Source organism: Adelges cooleyi, unplaced genomic scaffold (assembly GCF_023614345.1).
Source record: "Adelges cooleyi isolate 19-005CV unplaced genomic scaffold, UGA_ACOO_1.1 ACOO_flye_CR_arks_rails_tigmint_CR_PRNA_8, whole genome shotgun sequence".
Taxonomy (NCBI): domain Eukaryota; kingdom Metazoa; phylum Arthropoda; class Insecta; order Hemiptera; family Adelgidae; genus Adelges; species Adelges cooleyi.
The window spans coordinates 3,674,959-3,697,824 of NW_026096513.1; the positions used below are offsets into that span (position 1 = coordinate 3,674,959).

Sequence of the window (22,866 nt, forward strand, 5' to 3'; positions counted from 1 at the left end):
ATTTCACAATGATTAAGTAACTTTTAAATTTAATACTACCTTCAAGATTGTTGTGCTAAATTTATATACTATGCTGGTTATTGATATTTTTTGTACAAAGATCGAAACTTTCTTTATACTTCTTTTGAATACTTTATGACGCGTTCCACGAACTTTACGGTTTTCGTTTAATTTAAACCATGGACCTACCATAAAATGTCTGCTCGGCTTTCTCCAGGGTCCAGTTTCTTAAATATTTCCAGTTAATTATCCGGAGTCTTCGTTGTTCTTCAAATTCCTCGTTACTGCGTCGATTGGTAACACAATTATCATGTACTCCGGAGACAATTGTGTTGTAATAAAGTTATTTCGTAATAAACAAACACGCCCTTAAAATATATTGTTATTCATCTTGTATGTTGATGTACGTTTACGGAATGTAATCTGTTTTCATTTTTAGTAGTTGGTACTATAAAACATTTCATTTTCTATTTATGAACAAATTTGTTCAAATGTTAAACAAATAAAAATTATGTATTATATTACTGAACATGAGAAACCACAAATTATAATTTATAATACCTTACAATATGAAATGTAAATGTTACGATAATCTTATACACTGCGGTAAAGGTAATCATGATCATCATGATTTCACAGATCTTAAAGTCCTAACGCTGCCCTCACTAGATGGTTTCTTGACAAATTCGCTAGAGAATGAGCGGTGTTTCATTTTCTCTAGACAGTTTCCCGTCCCGCAAACAGAACCGCCTGGTTGAGACGTTGAGTATCGAACCGAGTAGGAAGAGTTGTGCATCATTCGAATAAAACGTTTTCGAAATAATCACCTAGATAACACATTATCCATGTAAAAATTATTCAAATAATATTTTTGAACATATTATTTAAATAGTTTGTAAGTGTTTTTTTAAGTAATTTTTTTTTTTATATATTATTTAGTATCAATATAAATTAATATACACTACATTAACAATATATAAATAAAATCATTATACATAAGAAAATAATTTTTCATTCGAATAATTTTTTTATTGCTATATTTTATTCGAATAATAATTTGCACAACTCTGCGAGTAGGTAATACTATAATTTACTACCACACTACCACATATTTATTTTTTTATCACGACTGAGCTGTTATTTTTTCGAAAATTAAATATTATCTATTATAAACACTAAACGTAAAATATAATCATAGATGGAATATTATTTTAATGTAATTTTCAAATGGTCTTTACTAAAATAACTTGAATTTTTTTGAGAACATCAGGTTACTTACGCGTTATTATTATCACAAAATCAACACAAATAGCACATGATTATTTTTTTCTAGCTAACTGCTAAAACCGACCGAATTCGCAAGATATGTCGTTTGGCAAACGGAAAAAATCAAACCGCCCTTTTTGAAAAACAAAACTTATCTTTCTTTCTGGCTTAACTACCGAAAGGTCTTGTGAGCAAATTGCGCGGCACAAACAGGCGTCCGTTAGGGTAATAACGGCTCTTCGAAGCCGGGGTAATTTGCCGATGAAAAAAAAAACCGCTAACGACCTCTAATACCTATAAAAGCCGACTGTGAAAACAAAATAAAATAAAAAAAAGCAAATAAAAATAAAACAAACCCCTACAGTCCCTGCGTATAACGGGTTGAGATTAATTTTGGTTTTATGTCTTGATTGCATGACGTCCATTTGTGTGTGTGTTTATGTCGACCTACAATAGGGTAAGTAGAGGGTAAAAGAAAAACTCCTCCACTGTATCATAAACATAAATAAGATATTGGATAACGGCAGTCTTTGCCCGTTGCGTTTCTGAGTGTAATTAAACATTCGGAACGTCGATTTTCTCTACCCTTAGCATAATAACAACCACCGTGAAAAACCCTGATCCTACCGAGAGTATATAACGAGCTACAACTAGTAAAATGTTATAGTACTTAGGCATTTTTATATATATATATATTTATATATATATATTCATTATATATATATATATATATATATATATATATATATATATATATATAATGAAACTCTTTTTCAAACAAATCTAAATCCGTCTTGTTGAGTGCTGTTGGCTGTATAGTAATTCGGCGCTATATTATGCCATTTAATGACACGGTTTCTCTGAACTGAATTAATAAACAGTTAAAGGTTACGCGCTTAAATCAATATTTAAAACAACCTTTAGGAAATACTCTATGCATATTTATAATATGCCAGGACGTGGTGACATCAAACGTGTGAATGGTGTCAGTATGGCTACAACATTATACTAAAACAGACAATGCACAGATGCATTATTGTTTTTCATTTGTTTGTTTTTTTACAAATCCTGTTAATGGAAGCTGTGTGGCTAACATAAGTGAAAATATGAAATTGAAACAAACTAATTCAAATAACTTTTGAACTAACTCAAAATTTAAGTTTCGGTATACATTTTCCAAATTACTGTATATTTTGGCCACGTAACTGAATTTTGATACAATTTTGGTTTTTAAATTTTTAAGCATTAAATGAGTAAATTGTTTTACAACTTAAAGTACTATTTAAATTTTTGATAAAATGTAAATAAATATGAACAAATTAGTTGAACCATTAAACAATCCAAGAACGTAATTGCAAAACCTAACATCTTCAATATTTTTCCAAGAAAGCTTTAAAATATAATACAATATAAAACAAATTAAAAAAAACAATACCTTGTTACAATAATCAATATTGCATGTATCAATTTTAGTAATAAAAAGTTAAGTTTGCAGTAGAATAAGAGTTTTTTTTTTATTATTTTAAGCAGCCAATTAGGTTTTGTGTGTTGAGAATGGATAAAATATCGAAGAGAACCTCGATATGGTTACACTGTTAAAACTTACTCCAAACAACTGTAGGTAAGAACTAGTAACAACTGTTTACTGCACGGTAAAATGCAGAACATTCTAGTCTATCTCTTCTCCAGTCAGCATCTTTACAATTTTAACATGTATTTATTCAAAATTGGTTATCGACCAGTCATTATTTAAATTTAAGTACCATAATAATCCTGTAATTATTAATTAAATCGAATTTGTAAGTTGCTTTAAGTTACCATGTAAAGCTTAATTTTTTAATTTAAATAAAAAATACTATTTTTTATCATATTATTATATTATAAAGATCCTATTAAAAGCTGTATTAGCTAAAACATTTTATTTCAAAGAAAACATTGCCTAATATAAAACTTGGTTAACCTTGTATAAGACAGAGAGTAACAAAATTAGGTTAATCACAAACCACTTTAAGAACGTTAATATTATATTACATATAACCACTAAGTTCAAAACTTTGCGTAAAATTTACAGAATATAAACTCCTGAATACTTAGATTGAGTAACGTTATTTTATTTAAGGACTAATTATTATAACTTTATATTTAGCCATCTACATTATACCATCGTACAATATATTATCCAGAAACATTGTATCTTAAATTCATTTTGATACCAGGAGACTGAGCATTGTTGCCAGTTAAAAAAAAATTGATTATTGGTTTTTCTTTTGTGTTATAATTTTTGCTAGCCAAAAGGAGTTAATTCCCATATGGATAGATAGCGCTGTGTAAATCTACAAATATACGAGTATATATATATATATATATATGTATATAATTATTGCTTGCATTACATCATAGGATAGTGCGTCTTTGATGTAGGTTCTACACTTTGTATATTAAAGGACTACTTAATTAAATACCCTTAAGTAAAGATAATATAATGTACTAATATGGTTTCAGTATCATTATGCTAAAGAAACGCATACACAACAATAGCTTTCAACCAAATAGCGATCTCGCAAAGTTACAGCGGTTTATGTACCTACATTTGTTTTTCTTTGTAGGCTTCGATTAAAGTGAACTCAAAGGACCGGCATATCTATGTATAATTATTGTGACCCATTCTGGGTATCTCCTTTCAATACATAATAGTGATAGCAACATAAGACTAAAGGATATCTATTAGAAACAACACGAAGCACGTAGTCGATCTATAGAGTTTGTAGTTTCTAAATGCTCCTTTTAAAACGCCGGAGAAAAATACAATCAATCCCTCTATCAACAATGTAGTTGCCCACAAATATTATATCTTTAAATAAAACTTGGGTTTTGGGGCGTGTAACGCACGTTGACCTTCATACGCTGAGATCACAGTTTTGTAAAATTTGATATAAATCGTACAATATATTTAAGTCGTTCTGATATAAAACGTACTACAAAATCAGCGAATACGGTTTTTCATGTTACTTATATTTAATAATGGATTATTTTTTTTTGTTCTTCAAAAATATAAAAAGAAATCGGTTTTGAAGTGACTTCTTGAAATCAGATATAATTTCAGCCGAACAATTTCCCTTGGGTAGTCATCGAAATGACACAGTTATAATGCGTGAAGAGCGTTGTTAAATGGCATTCGGTTTTTCGAAGTAAGTTTTCGGGTAAAATATTAATTGTTGACCTCGCACTAATATTCGCCGAGACGTCTCAATTGAACTTGGCGTTATATAAATGTTAAATTATGCCCAACCGTTAATTACTTCACAAAAATCATAACGCCACTTATATAATTACTACCGTACACGGTTTTCCCTTTACTTTTGACAGTTGAGCAGTGAAAATATTAACCCGCGCGTTATTGTGTATTTTATTATTTTAACCCTACAACGCCTGGCTCCGACTTAATGGTTGGTTTTTTATTTCTACGAACAGTATAAATCATATCGTGTTCACACCCTCGATACGTATAATATCGTATTATATAGATTAATAATAATAATTGTCAACGGCGATTATAAAGTAATGGGGTGCGATTATTATTTCTCGGTCTTTAGCCTTAACACATACGCACCGCACACTGCAGGTGGTAAGCGATGACTTCCAGTGGGTATTGCACTACAATTTAATATTACATATGTAATATATTATATATACCGAATAGGGTTCCAACTATACCTGGGAGGGAAACGAATATCGTGTGTGACGTCGAAGCGGCGGGTTTATGATTATTTCCACCAACATTTATACTATAATTTCCACACACACACACAACACAAACATAATAAAATATTTTGTTATTTAAACATCCATTTCTCTCTCTCTCTCTCTCTCTCACTCTTTCTCTGTAGCTGTTGAATTTTCCCCTTTTTTATCCCTCCGTTTTTTTGTGTATAATTTTCAGGTTACGGGGCGGTATAATTATTGTTGCTGACGAAAAACGTTACACACGTCATCGCGTGCACCCCGGCAGTTAGCGGGATCACATGATGTTTTTCGATGACTACCGAACAAGAACATTATTACACTTCGCTTTGGTCACCCACATAGTACGCGAAAATACAAAGTCGCCAAAAGCTCTTAGACAGTAACGACGATGCTGCCGGCAGCGACGACAAGACACTTGACCGACGGGGTGGACGTGGACGAGAGAGGTATATGTACTATGGAACTGAAGTCGAGAAAAGTCTTAAGCACGTCGACGACGCGCTCGTTATGCATACAATGTGTTTTACGGCCTGTGCGGTTATTTCTATTTCTTTGTTCAAGACCACGGGGCGGACGATCGAACTCTACCTCTTTCTCGCCACACACACACACACACACACACACAACCCACTTAAAATAAGAATAATCAAGAAGTCAGATCTTGATATCGAAAATTATATACTTCCTCACGCGATCACCTCGCGGACACGTGAACCGAAATGGTTAAAAAAACGACATATATGGTCATAAAAAAACGATTATTATTGTTGCCAGACGGACCGCGTGAAAAGGTTCAGTCTAATAGTCAGCTTGGCCCTCCTAAAAAACCCATACATTAATTTGGAACAAAGCTACAATGCCGACTACTCAATGATATTCAATGCACACAACGATTTACATAAACTTTACACCAGTGAACGACTCATTCTTTACAATCATACCTAAAGAGCCAAATTTTAATTTAAACTGTATATTCTTTTAACTGAACAGGGTAATCAATTAAACGTAAGACATTCATTTTCTTGAAAAACCAAATTTTGTAATTTTTCTTTTTAAAAACAATTTTATCATTATTATTGTACAATACTGTAAAACTACTAAATATTTACCTGTTTTAATATTTTAGCTTCAATGTTTAAGCATTAATGGTAACGTAATGTAATTCACTTTTTGAATTAAAAAAAGAAATTACTGACAATTTTGACTATTTAATGACCAGTTATGAATAATTACTTTTAATATTATTAAAGTATAACATTTAAGACGGAAAGAAGAGTGAAGTGTAGTATTATTATTATCTACGCGTACTTTACCTACCTAATTTAAAACTATATAACTGTTATTATAGTTTTAAATTTAGGACGGTAGGTAAAGTACGCGTAAGATGATAGTATAAGATGATATTGAATAAGAAAAGTGGCTAGAGTATCTAAAGCTTTTAGCGCACTGGGTGACCCATAAAGATTTATAAAAAAAAAGGATCAGAAAAAATTGATGCTTAAATTTTTAGATCACCGTTAACTTTCTCACAAATTAATTTCTCGTAAATAAAATCTTTACAGAAAGAAATAATTTTTTACAAACTTTGTTTGTTATTTAACGAAATTATTGTCAAATTCGAAAAAAATGTTTAAGTTACTTACTTCTAATTTATTGTTATTTCTCTGTTCTTACCATACCATAATTTATAAAATACATTTAATGCATTTAATAATACCGCCTCTAAGCATTGTGTTAAATATTTATAATTTAACATTTGATCATATAACTTATGTTATCACGCACGGTCGTTGGTTCGAATCTTGGCCACTGCCAGTTGTTTTTCCTGCGGACGGTATTTTATATCAAAACATAACTTACAAAATTACAATTAGGTTTAGGACAATCACATTACAATATAATGGCATTAAGCATAATTATTTATCTAAAAACCACGTATTTTTGTTCACAAATTTTAAACAGTATATACCAGCTGAGTGTACAAATACATGCCCAATTAATTTTGCATAATCAATTAACATCACGGGATGAATTATCGACAACGTTTTATGAACGAAATTGTTTATCAGTCTTGCTGCCACAGAAATCGGTAGGTTATAGGAAATTTGCTGAATTAACGAGTATTGAGATTCTACTGGCCACAAAGAACCTAAAAGATAATTACAAAATATTAAAATGTAAAACACTAGACCCAATAAGCATACAATATCCAATTCATTTCATTATAGAACAATAAAATGGACGAGAGGAAACAAATGAAAATGTTTCATGCGCCTTGCCTTATACGTTTTGATTCTTCTTTCTCATTATTTAGTTTATTGTAGTTTCAACATATAATATACAATTTAATAAACTAAGTAGCTAGAAATTATATATTTACCTCCTACCATAACTGCCGAAAGCCCGTATCCAAACGTCAAAAACATAACTTCAGTACTGTTTCTTGATATTCCAGCAACAATTACGCCTATTGGAAAAAACTTATTTTTTAACCTTTTAAATTTAATCGTTTTACATCTCTTAAGTAGTATAAATTCTTAAGTATAGATTGTAAATTTTCTAATAAACGTCCTTAAAAAAAAAAAAAAAAAAATCAATTCTTCTCTTTCATACTTTTTAAAATAACGATTTTAACAAGTAAAAATTACGAGCATTATTGATTATATTGTACATAATATGTATGTTAAAATATAATATCCATATATTTTACCAAGGTTGTCATTAAACAAATTATGTTAAGTATTATCACAATGGTACTTATTTTTTAAAATAAAATTAAAAAATGTATTTTACTGATCAAAAAATACTGAATATTTACCGTATAAGAATCCAACCCAGAAAGTGAATATAAAGACTACACTCATTAAATAAATGTTACTTAGTTTCTCTATCGTATTTGGAAAAATGTAGTATGTTACAAATATCATTATACTCATTTGAAATATATATACAAATGACTGAATAACTACTAAAGCTATTATGACTTCTAGTATCGTAACCCCTAAAAAAGTTAAGACAGTTATAATATAATTTTATTATTAGTTGCAAGCCATTTTTCATCTAAAGTTTTTTTTTAGATTTTACCAGATAATCGTGTTCTACTTAGTAAACCATCTTGTTTTTCCATTAGCATAAAACTTGCTGAGCAAACGCTTGCAAAGTAGAATGAACAACTAAAAATAATATGTATGTATTAGCGAAATAAAACCATAAAATGGTTTTAAAAAGAAATTATAAAGACGTATAGACAAATAATTTATTACTAAAAATAGTAAGTTACAATTGTATTTTCTCCTAATAGAGTTTCTAATAGGATTCTCAACCGGCAACCCTAAAATCGTGATCCTGACTTATCCTCCATAATCAATCGCCACAGAATTGTTAATTAAAATATATATGTATCATTTAGTTACCTATACTGCCTTAGCTTCGATGCGAGGCTGAAAAGGTATTTTTTATAATAATGTATTCTTTTTTTTCTGGACCACGACGCTTTTTAAACCGCTGTACCGATATCTTCACGTGGTAAGTCTATAGATAAGAAATCCTACCTAAAAAGAACTTTTTTGATCTAAAACCCCCAAAAAAAGGCACCTATAAAATGTATATATTTTTTTTTAATTACACCACGCTATAACTTTTTTAAAAATAGTTTATTAAGTTCAAAATTTATATGAAATATAAATAAGGTCTGAAGACTTAAGACTGAAGATTCAAAACAACAGAGTTTCTCAAAAATCTGTACTTCGAACATTTTTGTATTAAGTAAAAACTAAATACATAATAAAAACATGTGCAACTATTTAACCTAAAAAACTTCATGCTAACTAAATAGGATGTAATTTATACTTCTAAATAAATTATAAACGATTCAATAGTATTGATTTGTAAGAATTGCAAGAACATTTGTAAGAACACTGCCGGTAACTTGAAGTCATTAAAAGAAAACGAGCTAGTTATAATGTTTTGGCTGTGATATTATACATTAAATATTCTCAATTATAGTATATTGGGTGAGAGGTATTTACAATTGCTCACTAACGTCCTTATTGTCTTACCTATTTTAAACTACGAATAATATTTTTAACAAAAATGTATTATATTACAAATATTTTTTTCTTTTAAAAGAAAAAATATACTTACATAACAATGATAAATCCAATTAATGTATCTCTTAGTGATTCAACATTTATACCAAATTCTCTTTTTATATCCTGTAAATAAAAAAAATGTTCCAATTAATAGTCGTGATACAACACGAGTTCTCGGCGTGATGAAACCACATATTTTATTTTTAAAAAACGTAAGGATAATATAATACTTTATACACGTTTAAAATATTTATCATCTCACCATAGGTATTTTAACAGTTTTTTTATTAGCGGAACATCGAGTCATCGCATTATCCAAAACATGATTTAAAACATTATGTAGATCATAAAAAATTTGACTTTTAAATACATAATCTAAAACAAAATTTTTTTTTCAAATTTAATGAGTTATATTTAATGTTTTTAAGCAACAGTAGTTCAACCAGAATCATTTTTATTTTGGCTGAGGAAATTGATAGTTTGTACTTATAATAAACATTCAATTTGCTTTTAAAACCAAATGATAAAGCTCGCATTTTACAAAATTTTTAATTTTCTCCATAATACGTTTGGTTTTTTTTTCAACCCGAAGGTTGGTTTACAACTCCAATTCTCCATTCTGACCGATTGCTCGTCTTTTCTTTAAGTTCCTTAAGAGTTTTGACTCTTGCGTCACATTTAATTTGTCCTATTTAGGAGTTTCCAGGACGTCCTGCAGTTTTCTTTCCTTCTATCATACCTTCTAATATTATATCATGCAACTCTTCTGGATGTCTCAGGGCATGTCCAACCATTTTCCAACGCCTTGCTCTAATCGCATCTACGAGTGTACGTTTTTCTCCCACAGTTCTAAGTACTTCTTCGTTTGTTTTTCACTCTATCCAACTTACCCTTTCCATACGTGTCCAGCACTACATCTCAAGGGCTTCTAGTTTTTTCTTTTCGGTATCATTTATTACCCACGTTTCACATCCATGTGTTTGATTAGTTGTTGTAAATTCATCTGACTTACTTTGACTATGCAAATACACAAGTGACTCTGATTCATACACATAGCTTGCATTTCTAATAACATGTTGTCGAAGTCCTTTAGTATAATTATGAGGGAAATGAACAAACGCAATGGCTTCACCTAAATTTACTGTATTAAATCCGTCGTCTTTGTTGTTGACTTCCACCTGCGTCCGAATATCAAATCATAAGTCGACAGAATCCTTTAGTATATGAAATTAATTTATGGCATTCACTTACAAAATCATAATTGAGGTATTTCAAATAGTTGAACATTTCACAACTCAAAGTACCGCTGTAGCTATCATTGAATAAACATCCTTCGAAATTAGCATCGCTACATCTCGAGATATCAATTTCATCGTTTGAAATAACTATATTAACATGTTCAATGCGATTGCCCATGCTAAAGTTTGAAATTACTATTTGAATTGTTGGCAATATTATCATGAAAAATGTATACCTAATGTAATTTCGTAATATATTAGTATTCAATTATAAATCCGGAATTTATTATCAGTAATAATTTTTAATATTATAAATTAAACAATATAAATAATAGTAAATTACAAAAAATCTCTGGAGATCACTGAATAATTCCTTTTCAACAACGCCCGGATACGATGTGGAGTCAGATAACTGTCTGAGTTATTATCTTGAAACCAATTTGGCCCTTTTGAAGTTTCGTGTGAAATATCTGGTACTTCTTCAACCTAAACGAAGTAAATACTGTCAATAAATATGTTTATTTTTCGGAATAAACACACGCTGTATTTGATTATTATTCAAATTAAAAATAGTTAAGTAGCTTTTAAAAAGAAGGAAACCAAAACTGTGGTCTCTCAAAGAATGATTTTTGATCGTTTTAAAATATGTGTAAGTCTAAATTTATGTTTTCATTTAACAATGCTTATTTTATAGCAATGCCATATTCATACTAATATTTCCTCTTTTGACTGGCAAAGTTTTAAAAACGCTGTTTCAAGAGAATTGGTTTCTTGTTGGATCAACAGACTTTGAGGTGACGTTTCTTTAAGTATTCTGCCATTTCTCATTAAACCAATCTATAAAATAAACACATGTTTTGAGTATATTTTAGTGTTCAGATCTAACTTATAACGACTATTTATAAAACAACTAGATTTTAGGGTAATTTTTTTAATTTGAACGGAACCCACAACAGGTTTTGTTTGATTAATAAAGCAAAATTTAATTTTGAATAACTTCTAAAGAAATTGACAGGTCGATAGCATGTTTTAAATAATTATTTTTTGGGGTATTAAATTCTTCAAAGGCAGAGAGAGAAGCACTGTATAATATAATATTTATCTGACGTACCACGATTATGCTTCCGTCAAACATCTGTTTGTTAATAACTAAAAAAGTATTTATTTAAAACTGATAATCAATCAGTCATATTTTCAAAAGTATATTCTCTATTAAGAGTTAATTTAAAAATTTGTCAAAAAATTTCATTTTACAACATTTTTATATATTTTAATTATAACAATGGTTTTATTTTATATATATTTACAAAATCAAAAATCTAGTATTTGTCATTCGAAAATTAATAATTGTTATAAACATAGTATCATAATATGTATATCAAGTATCAAAACAATGCCGAGGTATAACATTTTATAAAAAAATTAACTAATTATTATATACATAAAAATACACACCATGTCAGCCTGAATAGCTTCTTGAATATAATGAGTCGTTATGATAATAGTTTTGTCATGATTTTTTACTAAACTTACAAAATATTTCCAAATACTGAAAATTAAATATTAGTCATCAAACGTTCGTATTATATTTTATTAATTATTGAAATATAATTGTTACTTGAAACTAATTATAAGATCAATTCCGACCGTAGGTTCGTCTAATACAATTATTTTTGGATTATGCAACAAGCTAATTGCTAGTGAAACTCTCCGACACTGTCCTCCGCTATCAAAAATCATTTTTATATTATGACACACTGTTGTGGGCTTACAAGTTTTATTATTATTATATTATATATACGCATTGTACTTACAACTCTTTGAAAGTTTTATTTACCTTAAATTTTTAATAAATGATTTCTGAAAGTCTATATCAAAAGCACTACAGAGTTCGGTCGATCTAAGTGCAATATTTTCTCCCGACATATTATATAACGTTCCGTAATACATCAATGATTCGTCCACAGTAAGATGTTTGTCTAAACATAAAGCCTGCAAACAAAAGGTTTCTATGATCATTTGAATACGTTAAAGCATTTTAATTCTATTTAAGACAGCCGTTTAGTGTTTTGACTTTTGATATTACAACATTATTTATTATTTCAGTTTCAAAAAGTTAAAAATTGCAGTTTTTTACATTGAAATAATTAATTAACTAAAAACAGTTTTTAAATTGTGCCGCAGTCATTGCTTTGGAAATGTTTTGAAGAATTCAAATGTTTTTTCAAAACCTAAATCGAAGAATTATCAAAATAGATACTTTATTCCTATGATAATATGTATGTTTAAAAATGTAAGCTTAATGTTAAGTTTTAGCGAAAAATTGCCTGTACCACACTACTAGTGTAGAGGTCATTTAAGATATAATATAACAACACAAATATATTACATAATTATTAAAAAATGTCCACCATGCAGTATTGAAAGAAACAAATGATAATGACTACCAATTAACTTATTTGAGAAAACTGAACCCAACAGGCCTTATCGTTGTTTTATCGAGTTAGCTCATAGTGACACGTTTCAATTGATTTACGGGGAAGTATCAATAAATATTGATTTTTACGCCTATATATCAAGTGAATAATATAACTACACTCAATAAAAAAATTATAATAATATGATAAAAAGCCAAAAATAATTGCTGATAATAACATTATATCGCAGTAGTAGTATTATAATAAAACATTTAAAAAATAATAATTAAATTGAACAGCCAGCGATTAAGATAAATAAATAAATAATTATGAATGCCAACAGAATAAAATTAAGAATAACTAAACGAGTAATATACTGGAATTAAGAGGAAAGCAAATTGTATAAGACGTATAGCAAAAGCCAAAACAGATAAAATAGGAAATTTATCGATAGCGACTAGTCATGGTACCAACAGAACGGTATAGAATTAGGTGAAGTATAAAAGACATGCACAGTAAGAGAGACGTTACTCGGAAGACGTCTATGCGTGAAACATTAAGTTGATAAAACCAAAGAAATCTAGGAAGAATAGGACAAATAAGCAGATGCTATTTCACAATAACATAAGATTTTTTTTATGTTAGTATGATGAGGTCAGAGGGAACGTTGATGATAGCTGTAAAATAGAGGAAGATGGATAGAAGTATACTATAAAATGCCTACTTTGAGGATTAAAGGATGTCGCCATTTATTAAAACCACCAAACGTGGAATTTACTTTTAGGATCCTTAAACATATTTTATTAGCTTAAAAATTCTAACAATTCTACACACTCGATAAATCTATTAATTTTATTTTTACAAAGCTAGATATTCATAGGTTAGATGTTATAGGCCATTTATATTATACACTTATGTGTATTAACAATATGCAATGTAGTGAAGCAGTAAACAATTACAAACATTGTTGCTAAAAAGTTTAAAAAAATTAACTTATGATATCTGCGTGCACTATCTATGCATTGCAAGCGACTTGTTTAATAGGAAACACACATATGTATCGGCTTACTTGGGGCATGTATCCAATATCCTTTTTGGACTTCACTCGTATATCTATGACTCCAAAATCCAAAACTTGTGTTCCCATAATAGAATTTAATAACGTAGTTTTTCCACAACCGCTAGGGCCCAAAAGACCGTAGCTAAAAAACAATAATATTATGCAACATAACAACTTTATATCTAATAAGAATATTGTTAAAAACATCATGTCATATTTTGCATTAACGATGTTTTCAAAGTAAAAATGCATAATTTATAAGACTATTTATGTCCATGTCCAGATCCAAATTTACAATATTTCAACTACGGGAATATATAATTATATGGGCGCTTATCCGTCACATTAATTATTAATTATGCTATGTAATTATCATAATTATATGATAATTAACTAATTACATAACATAATTAAATTATGTTATGTAATTATTATAAGATTAACGCTTCGGAAGACTTATCACTGTAGCAAATTAAAAGATCATCCACATCTCAAACGTTTAACTTCAATCAAATTTTAAATGGCACACATACTCATAGTTTCCATACAAAAAAAACATTCAGTATTCTTGAGTACCTAAATTTAAGAAAAATAATTTTCAATAACCTGCCTAGGGGTGTAAAAATAAAACTGTAATCTACGTATACTTCGCTTCTGGCAACAACGATAACGATTACCGATAGTTTATTTGTTATCGATTCTAAGAAAACGATTAATAATTTATGTAAAACAAAAACTATTATCCGAATACAGGTAATAATAATAATGCTAATTAAATTTAAGTTATTACATTTTTGCAGTTTTCTACATGTGTATTGGCAATATATCTATAAATATTAAATATCGTTCCAACGGGACGCTTTGGGTTCATACTATAAACTGATCAATCCTGGACTAAGCCCTAACAGCATAATACTAATAGAAGTTCCCGGGACGGTAAAGGCGGTATATAGGTTTTCTAGAACGTCATGGAAACTCAACTTCTGTTTTTTTTTATCTTTTAAGGCCGTATACTCAAAACTAAACATCAATAAATCGTTTTCTTCTATGCGATATCCTCTTATATTTCTATCCAGTAGGCAAAAAATCAAACATTAAAAATATTTTGTAATTAACATTTGTAAGACATTAAATTTCTGGCCACAGCTGGATTTCTAAATAATACATGGATATATTTTTTTTTATCAAGCTACAGCCCATTCAAATATGTTATTTCAATTATTTTGTTTTATTTTATTATTTTCAAGCTCAATTACAATAAGTTATAACTTAACAAAAATAATTTACATGTGATTTTTTTTTTATTGTTTACAATTTTAATGATACAACGATTATGGTCGGGTTATTTTATCTGGTAGTCAAACAAGGTCAATGTGTCAACGACTACAAGGTAATCTAAAAACCAGTTTTCAAACATTTTAATATCCTAGACAAAAATTATAATTATTTCATAAAATGTTTGTTTTTATTTTGGCGATAACTTTAATATCGTTTAATTTTAATACTTGGCAAGTATGCGAAGCTGAGGACTGAGGAGTTTTTTATTACTGGCAAAACATTTTGTACATACTGATATCATTAGTCACAATCTTTATTACCTACCTGTTTGTATTACCATTGAGTAATATTATTACTTATATACTCGCTCATATAGTTGCCTCGATTACTTTATCGCTCTATTGGTTTTGACTTGATTTTAGTAAATAATTTATAAATAACTTTATTTACATACATATATATATATATATATATATATATATAAATTTAAGTAGCTTCTTCACATTTGTTTCACCCGTTGAAAAACATTGTAAGGGCATTTGGCATTCAATTGAGAAATTACGGTAAAAAAAAAAAGAGTTATTAACAACGCAGTTAACCCAACCACCAAAATAAAAACTAAATCTTTTAAAAATAAACAAATTAAATTAAAAGTTAAAGCTTTAACAACCGAGTATAAAAACAGCGAAATTCAATAAATAGTTTTTTAATGTGCGTTATTATTATTATTATTAAAAATTATACTACATTTTGTTCATTTATACATAACTTATAATAACTATATTTGTAAATTCAAGACATAAAGATTATAAATGTAAAATTATATTAACTAGTTTGGTCTCTCTTACTATAAAAACTCACATAATACGTACATACAATAGATGTGGGTAGAAATGACTTAAAGGATTAAACCTCACGGTAAATAATAGAAGCACCCCCCCCCCTCCCCCCCCAAAAAATGGGAAATTAAAAAATCGGGATTTTTACAAAATTACGCTATTTAAGTCACTTAATATCGTATAAATATTAAATATTATTACAATACAAAGCTGTTTACTAAGTAAAATACGTTGCTGAAAATTAAAAAATAAACACTTGACCTTGATAATAAGAACAGCTTCCGGATTTTCAGGTTTCAACAAATCCAAAAACACATCTTCTCGATATTGTGTTTTATTTTTACATTTTCATCAAAAACATTTTACTTGAATACATATTTATACGTTATATTTATATACAGTATTTATAATACTTTGATATGGCCGATATATTTATTGCTGATCATATAGATTTTTTTTTCATGTCACGAAGTATGTTTAAACAAAATTTATATACAGCATTGAGCCTGGTATTTAAATTGTATATTATTATTTAATTAAGGTTTAAAATATTTTACTAATTATTTATTTATTGATACCATTTATTTATAATTGTTATTGTCAATGTTAAAAACTACTATTACTTTATTATTTCTTATTCTTATTATTGTTTTCCTTTTAGTTTTTAGCTATTTTTCTGATTTTTTGTTAAATTAAGATGTTACTGTACTATTACTTAACAAAGGGTGTTAACACGTTTATAATAATAAAATAAAATAAAAAAATAAAATAAATAAAAAATAGTGTTTTTGTTAACATCCGGATTTTTGTACTCCCATCACAAGTGCCTTCAATAAGAGTAAAGTGCTTCATTAAACGTAGTTTGGTCTATGCCAACGTTAGTTATAGTTATCTAGTTACATTTAAATTAACTTCGAAATGTATCAATAGCTGTTATTATTGAAACCCGTTATAAAAAATGAACTATTATACCATACGTACATACATCCTTGGGGTACAGTCATGTTCAACCCATTGATTATTTTGGTTTTGTTGTTAAACGACTTGTATGCGTTTGTTACCCGTAGGGCTATGTCAGTAGAACCACTTTGATCCATTTGTTACTTTACATTAAAATGTTTGACTCCGGAACGAACAACGGCTACACTTCTTACTGGGCTGTTGCTGGACTGATTGTAACTGAACTGCAATGTAATCTGCACCAAGTGTTTTAATATTAATATCTTTCTCAAGGTCTCCTCATAATACAATGAATAAACACGAGTAGTACTATAAACCGCGTACCACTTAAACAAGTTTTTACTGAAAATTATAGTTTTTTTTTTTAATTTAACTTGCTATACTAAAAAAAAAAGCGAGTACGATAGGGCCGGGGCAAAATTGGAACGGAACAAAGTAAGGTCGGTGTAGTCACAGGGCTGGAGGAACTATAATAACAGAGTGATTAAATTTTAAATAAAACGCTTCAATGCACATCTGTAAATAGTAAGAAAACTAAATATCGATTAAAATCATTGTTAGAGGCAATAATGTGCTTAAAACTATATTTTAATTATTATGGTGTAAATTGTTGGTGTTGATCTATAATAATTGTATGCCATTGTTACCCATACCAAAAATAACTGGCATGACACATTGTTTGCTAAGACACATTAAGAATATAAGACACGTTTCAGAATATATACGTGTTTATAACCCGTCCAGTTCATCCAGACACCTGGCGATGGTGACCGTACGGTACCCCTGATTTGTTCAGACAAATGACGTCACGGAGTGTTCAGATGAACTAGACGGGTTGTACAAAAAATTTATCAGATCTTTTCACCGAGAAAATGGCAAAAAAAAAAAATGTTTGGTGAAGCATTTTTTTTCAAACTTAACTAAAAAATATACATAGTAATAATATTTTTATCAAAGAAATGCTAAATATAATAAAAGTTAATTTAATATTATAATTTTTAATTCAAAATCCCACAGTTCAAAATTATTTTAATTATAAGCGGACAGCTAATAGCTACATCTACATGTCCTTGCCTATATTGTTTTGTTACATTAGACAGTTTAAGAAATTATCAGAATGGCAAATACCCCCATTAAAGATTCAATTGACTGAAGTATGATTTCACATGTAAGTGTAGGAGGATTTAAAACATAATCTGTAGATATAAATAAAGTTTTTGATTAATTTTGTTTAATAAAAGAAAAAAAATAGCTAAACTTTGTCATAACTCACAGTACTATAAATCTACCAATTTTTCATAAAGATAGCAGTACTTATTAGAAAAAGTGTATAATTCCCGAACTTGATTACAAATTAAAAGAACATTTATTTCTCTTTACTATACTAACAGATAGATAATACACTTAAAAATACCTTCTCAACTTGAGCATTTAAGCTAAAAACTTATAATTGTAAAAATAAAATATATCTAAAATTATAATTATAAACGAAAATTGTTCAAAATATTGCGTAGGAAATTGTAACCAACAATAATTCATATTAGTACAATGTATTCTTAATTATCAGAAAAAACTTTAGAGACAAAGGTAATTTATAATTTTGTTGTGTTACATATTTCAGCTTAAGCTAGAATCTCTTTTCTTCTTTTACTTATCACGGAATACTTACATTGTTTAGCGAAGTACCTCCTCAATTACCTTGCCAAGCAAATGACATAGATGAAATATGTACTTTATTCGTTATGAAAATTAAGCCAAATGCCATTCGTTACTCAATGTTCTATCCGGGCTATAAATAAATTAAAAAAAAAACTTTGCTTTTAGACGTTTCTACTATACTTGCCATTCGCCCTATAGAACTTTTATTTCGCAGGGAAAAAACATTAAATATCTACTTAGCTCCCTGCGGTGGCATTAATAATACCTGTTAAAAGACTCAAATAGACTTTTTTACGGTTGTTTGAATCTGTTCTGCTGTATGGTAGAATGCAAAAGGCGCCAATCAAAATAATAAAAATGTTTTTTTTTTAATGAGCGTTTACTTTTTTTTGAACATTTAAACCAGTGTTGAAGAGGAAATTGCTGTATTTGGACCAGTCTATAATGGCATCTTTTTCTTTTGTGAGACATTAGGTACTGTGTATAAGTAAGTATAGAAATGAAATATTCATAACACGTTACTATGTTGTACCATACTCGTTTTGCATGATATAAGACAATGTAACGAATCAATAAACTCAATTTTGGACATTTTAACTTAATTTTTATTTTCAAACAGTGTAATTTAAAAAGAGATTCAATCAAAGCTTGTTTTCTATATTAAACTAAAACTTTAATTTTTATAAAACTATTTAATTGCTATGTTTTAATATTTTAAATTAATATTCAATCACTGAAATCAATGAAAAAGAAGAAAGCGGTAAAACCGGATAGGGTACCAGTGGAGGTGTGGCAGGTTTCCTTAATAAGGTGTTAGTAGATGGGAAAATGCCGGAATTGTGGAGGAAAAGTATCCTGGTACCGATATTTAAGAGCAAGGGAGATGTGCAGGAGTGTAGAATTTATAGAGGTATAAAACTAATTAGTCATAGTATGAGGTTTGGGAAAAGGTTATAGAAAAGAGAATACGGAGTGAGACTACAATATTGCAGAATCAATTTGGGTTTATGCCAGGGAAATCAACTAAGGAACCAATATTTTTTATGAGGCAAATAGTGGAAAAGTACAGAGAGAAAAGAAGAAAACTGTGTATGGTATTTATAGATTTAGAAAAATCATATGATAGAGTTCCCAGAGAGGTTTTGAGTTGGACGTTAAGGAAGAAAGGAGTTCCGAGGGTGTATGTGAAAGTAATAGAGGAAATGTATGAAGGGGCAAGTACAAGAGTGAAGAGTGTGTGTGGAGAAACTGAAGATTTTAGTGTAAGAGTAGGTCAAGGTTCAGCGTTGAGTCCTTACTTGTTCTCTTTAGTAATGGACGAGATTACAAAAGAAATACAGGGGGAGGTGCCATGGTGTATGATGTTTGCGGATGACGTAATGTTAGTGGGGGAAAGTCTAGGAGAATTGGGTGGGAGACTTGAAGGGAAAGGACTGAGGATTAGTAGGAGTAAAACGGAGACAATCGTGTTTGATTTTGGAGAAGGTTATAGGATAAGACAGGTAATGCAGATGGGTGATTATGAAGTGTATCATGTTGATAGGCTTAAGTACTTAGGATCGGTGGTACAGAAAAATGGTGGGTACAAGGAGGATGTGAAAAATAGAATTAATTGTGGATGGATGAAATGGAGGGGATCATCGGGTGTTTTGTATGACAGAAGGATGCCTATAAGATTGAAAGGTAAATGTTATAGGTCGGTAGTGAGCCAGCAATGTTATATTGGTCAGAATGTTGGGCAGTAGATAAGAAAACGGAACAGAGAATGAGTGTAGCGGAGATGAGAATGTTAAGATGGATGAGTACTAGGGAAGATAGAATAAGAAATGAATACATAAGGGGCAGTCTAGGAGTTGCACCAATTGTGGAGAAAATGAGAGAGAATAGGTTGAGATGGTTCGGTCATGTTATGAGATGAGATGAGGCAGAGGCAGTGAGAGGTGTTATGAAGATAAATGTAGAGGGAAAAAGAGGAAGAGGAAGACCAAAGAAAAGATGGGTGGACGGAATACAGAGTGATATGATGGTAGCGGGGGTTATTGAACGAGATGTAGAAGGATACACCTCTATGGAGGTGTAGTACTAGGGTGGCCGACCCCATGTAGTTGGGAGTATAAGGCGAAGATAAAGAAAAGAAGAAGAATATTCAATCACCGATTAACATCAATAATAAGAAGCATTTAAAACGATAATTATAACATACCTCAGTTTTTTTATTATAGTTAATATATCTTCCACTGGATGTGTTTTTTTCTGTTGTTTTTAATGAACCTAATAAAAATAAAACAGCAGTAGGAACGGAGCACAGCGAGGTTGGTGTAGTTGCATGATTGTAGGAGCATTGTGGCATTAAACAGCTGGTGCGAACAATAGATGGTAATAATATTAAATATCGATAAAAAAATTATTGTACAGACATTAATGAGCTAATTATATTTTTAATTTTGCCTAAAATTGATACGATTAAGGTTGATAGTCTGTCCATGATAATTTCTAGCCGTAGTTACCCATATTATTATGTTGTAATTAACAATATAATGAAAATATTTTTTGGATGCCTGTTAACTGTCTATTCATTTACACAAACATGTAGGAAAAATATTGAAATAGAGGCCAAGATCAAAATGAATAGTGTCTCGAGAATATACAAACACTTACGATCATACGAAATTAGAGAAAAATATAGCAGCTAAGTCCAAAAGAATAGTTAAGATGGGCCTCGCAGTGAAGATCCTATTATTCTATATACTAACACGGAGGAACTTTTGGAACAGTATTAGTTCCCGATAGAAATCTAATTTATTTATTTCATAATATTCTCTAGTCTCTACACATTTGTTTTAAGACTATTGGGTACCGGCCAATTTTCCCATCAAAAACTACCCATTTAACTTCAATTGAAGACCTTGAGGCAATAACAAGACATGTCCTTTTTTAAAAAAAAAATTTTTCAGAATGTTTTTAAATCAAAAAAAAAAATTTCATAAACATTTTTTTTTCAAAACGATTTAAATTCCAAAAAAAATTCTTCAAAATATTTTTAAAAAGTTTTTTTGGAATTTAAAACGTTTTGAAAAAAAGGACATGTCTTGTTGTTGCCCCAAGGTCTTCAATTGATCCGATCATTGTACTGAAGCGATAAGACTTCTGAAAACAGATTCGAGTATTTTTTTCAATTTTAACCCTTTCCAAATTTGATTTTAAAATTTGGAGTTTTATATAATGTTTAAACGTGTACTTACTGTTTTATACATAGTAGGAATAAGATATCAAAAAAGTACTCCGACCGATTTCAAGTAGACTTCATGACGAATTCAAATCGGTTTTCAGATTACTCATTGAATCACTGGTTCAGCCTGTGAGATGTAACAAAAAATGTATATTACATTAACTAAAATGGCTATTACTCATAGACAAAAAGATTTAAATTAAAAATAATACCATGAAGCTTATACAAATTCATTGACATGATCAAAATTTATTAAAACCCTTTCTTTCTTAAATATTGCTTATACAAAGCTCCTTACAAATTGGCCGGTATCCAAAAATCTTAACGATTTACCGACTTTTTTCAGGAAGAATACAGTCAAATCATATAATTATGTCAAGTACCCTATTTTTAAATATTTGTAAAATAATTACAACACCATAGTTTTTCTTTTAAAGCGTTTTAGATAGGTAGTGTTATTTTACATTATTTTAATATCTTTTTTGGTGAATTTAAGTTCTAGCAACTTTTAAAACATAAATTGTAAAATATAAATTACATTTTCTTTTTATAAAAATAAATTGAAATAATTTACTAAAAAATATGACTGGTCGATAATCAGGTTTTGATAATTATTTTTAGTTATTACATTTTAAAAATTAGGATGAGAGGAAGATCAAGGGTGGAGTGTAGTAATATTTTTATGTGCAATAGCCAACCACACTACCGAATGGCCATTCCACGTGCTAATTTTTAAACATTACAAGTAATTATTCAGAACTGGTTTTTGACCAGTCAAAGTGTTGAGCAACTTATTTTTAATTTAATATATAGGTTACCATTTAAGTTTGGAAGTTGATAGAGGGCTCTGAAAAATACTAAAAAATAAGTAAATAATATTTTAAAATAACAATATTAGGAAAAACTACAGAATTACTATGATTTTAAAAGATATGTCTTATGTTCAATCGATCACAGTTTTGAAAATCACAGAACAAACAAAAATACAATAAGTTGGTTAGACTACAAATTATATGTATTTCTCTTTTATGGAATCTAAAAAAATTAATAATTTAACTATTGAGTAATAAATAACAAATACACAT

At 29.2% G+C, this 22,866-nt stretch overlaps 1 protein-coding gene across 3 annotated transcripts; it reads right to left on the reverse strand.

The window, feature by feature from the left end:
- Nucleotides 1-650: 650 nt before the first annotated feature.
- On the reverse strand, nt 651-20,880 carry LOC126845830 (ABC transporter G family member 23-like). 3 transcript variants are annotated; one of them, XR_007686831.1, is made up of 19 exons: nt 20,756-20,880; nt 18,563-18,682; nt 16,915-17,129; nt 13,826-13,958; nt 12,177-12,331; nt 11,958-12,065; nt 11,795-11,888; nt 11,051-11,176; nt 10,683-10,825; nt 10,353-10,575; nt 10,114-10,279; nt 9,364-9,476; nt 9,154-9,224; nt 8,095-8,183; nt 7,829-8,011; nt 7,391-7,477; nt 6,980-7,159; nt 6,654-6,835; nt 651-827 (listed from the first exon to the last, which is right to left on the reverse strand). XR_007686831.1 is itself a non-coding variant. In XM_050584763.1 (18 exons), exons 3-18 carry the CDS (start codon nt 17,028-17,030, stop codon nt 6,780-6,782), a joined length of 2,043 nt encoding a protein of 680 aa, XP_050440720.1. In that variant the 5' UTR covers nt 17,031-17,129; nt 18,563-18,682; nt 20,756-20,880; the 3' UTR covers nt 6,219-6,779. The 3 variants fall into 3 exon arrangements, 2 of the variants coding, with proteins under 2 accessions (XP_050440720.1, XP_050440721.1); XM_050584763.1 differs by lacking the exon at nt 651-827 and having other exon boundaries at nt 6,219-6,835; XM_050584764.1 differs by lacking the exons at nt 651-827; nt 18,563-18,682 and having other exon boundaries at nt 6,219-6,835.
- Between the last annotated feature and the right edge of the window lie 1,986 nt (nt 20,881-22,866).

Excerpts from the sequence above, each read along its gene's own strand:
- LOC126845830 (XM_050584764.1), bottom strand. The coding sequence starts at position 17,030 with ATGGATCAAAGTGGTTCTACTGACATAGCCCTACGGGTAACAAACGCA. Across the intron at positions 10,576-10,682 it reads GTGATCTCCAGAGATTTTTT|GTATACATTTTTCATGATAA; the intron begins GTAATTTACTAT and ends AAATTACATTAG. Across the intron at positions 6,836-6,979 it reads TGTATTTGTACACTCAGCTG|GAAAAACAACTGGCAGTGGC; the intron begins GTATATACTGTT and ends TACCGTCCGCAG.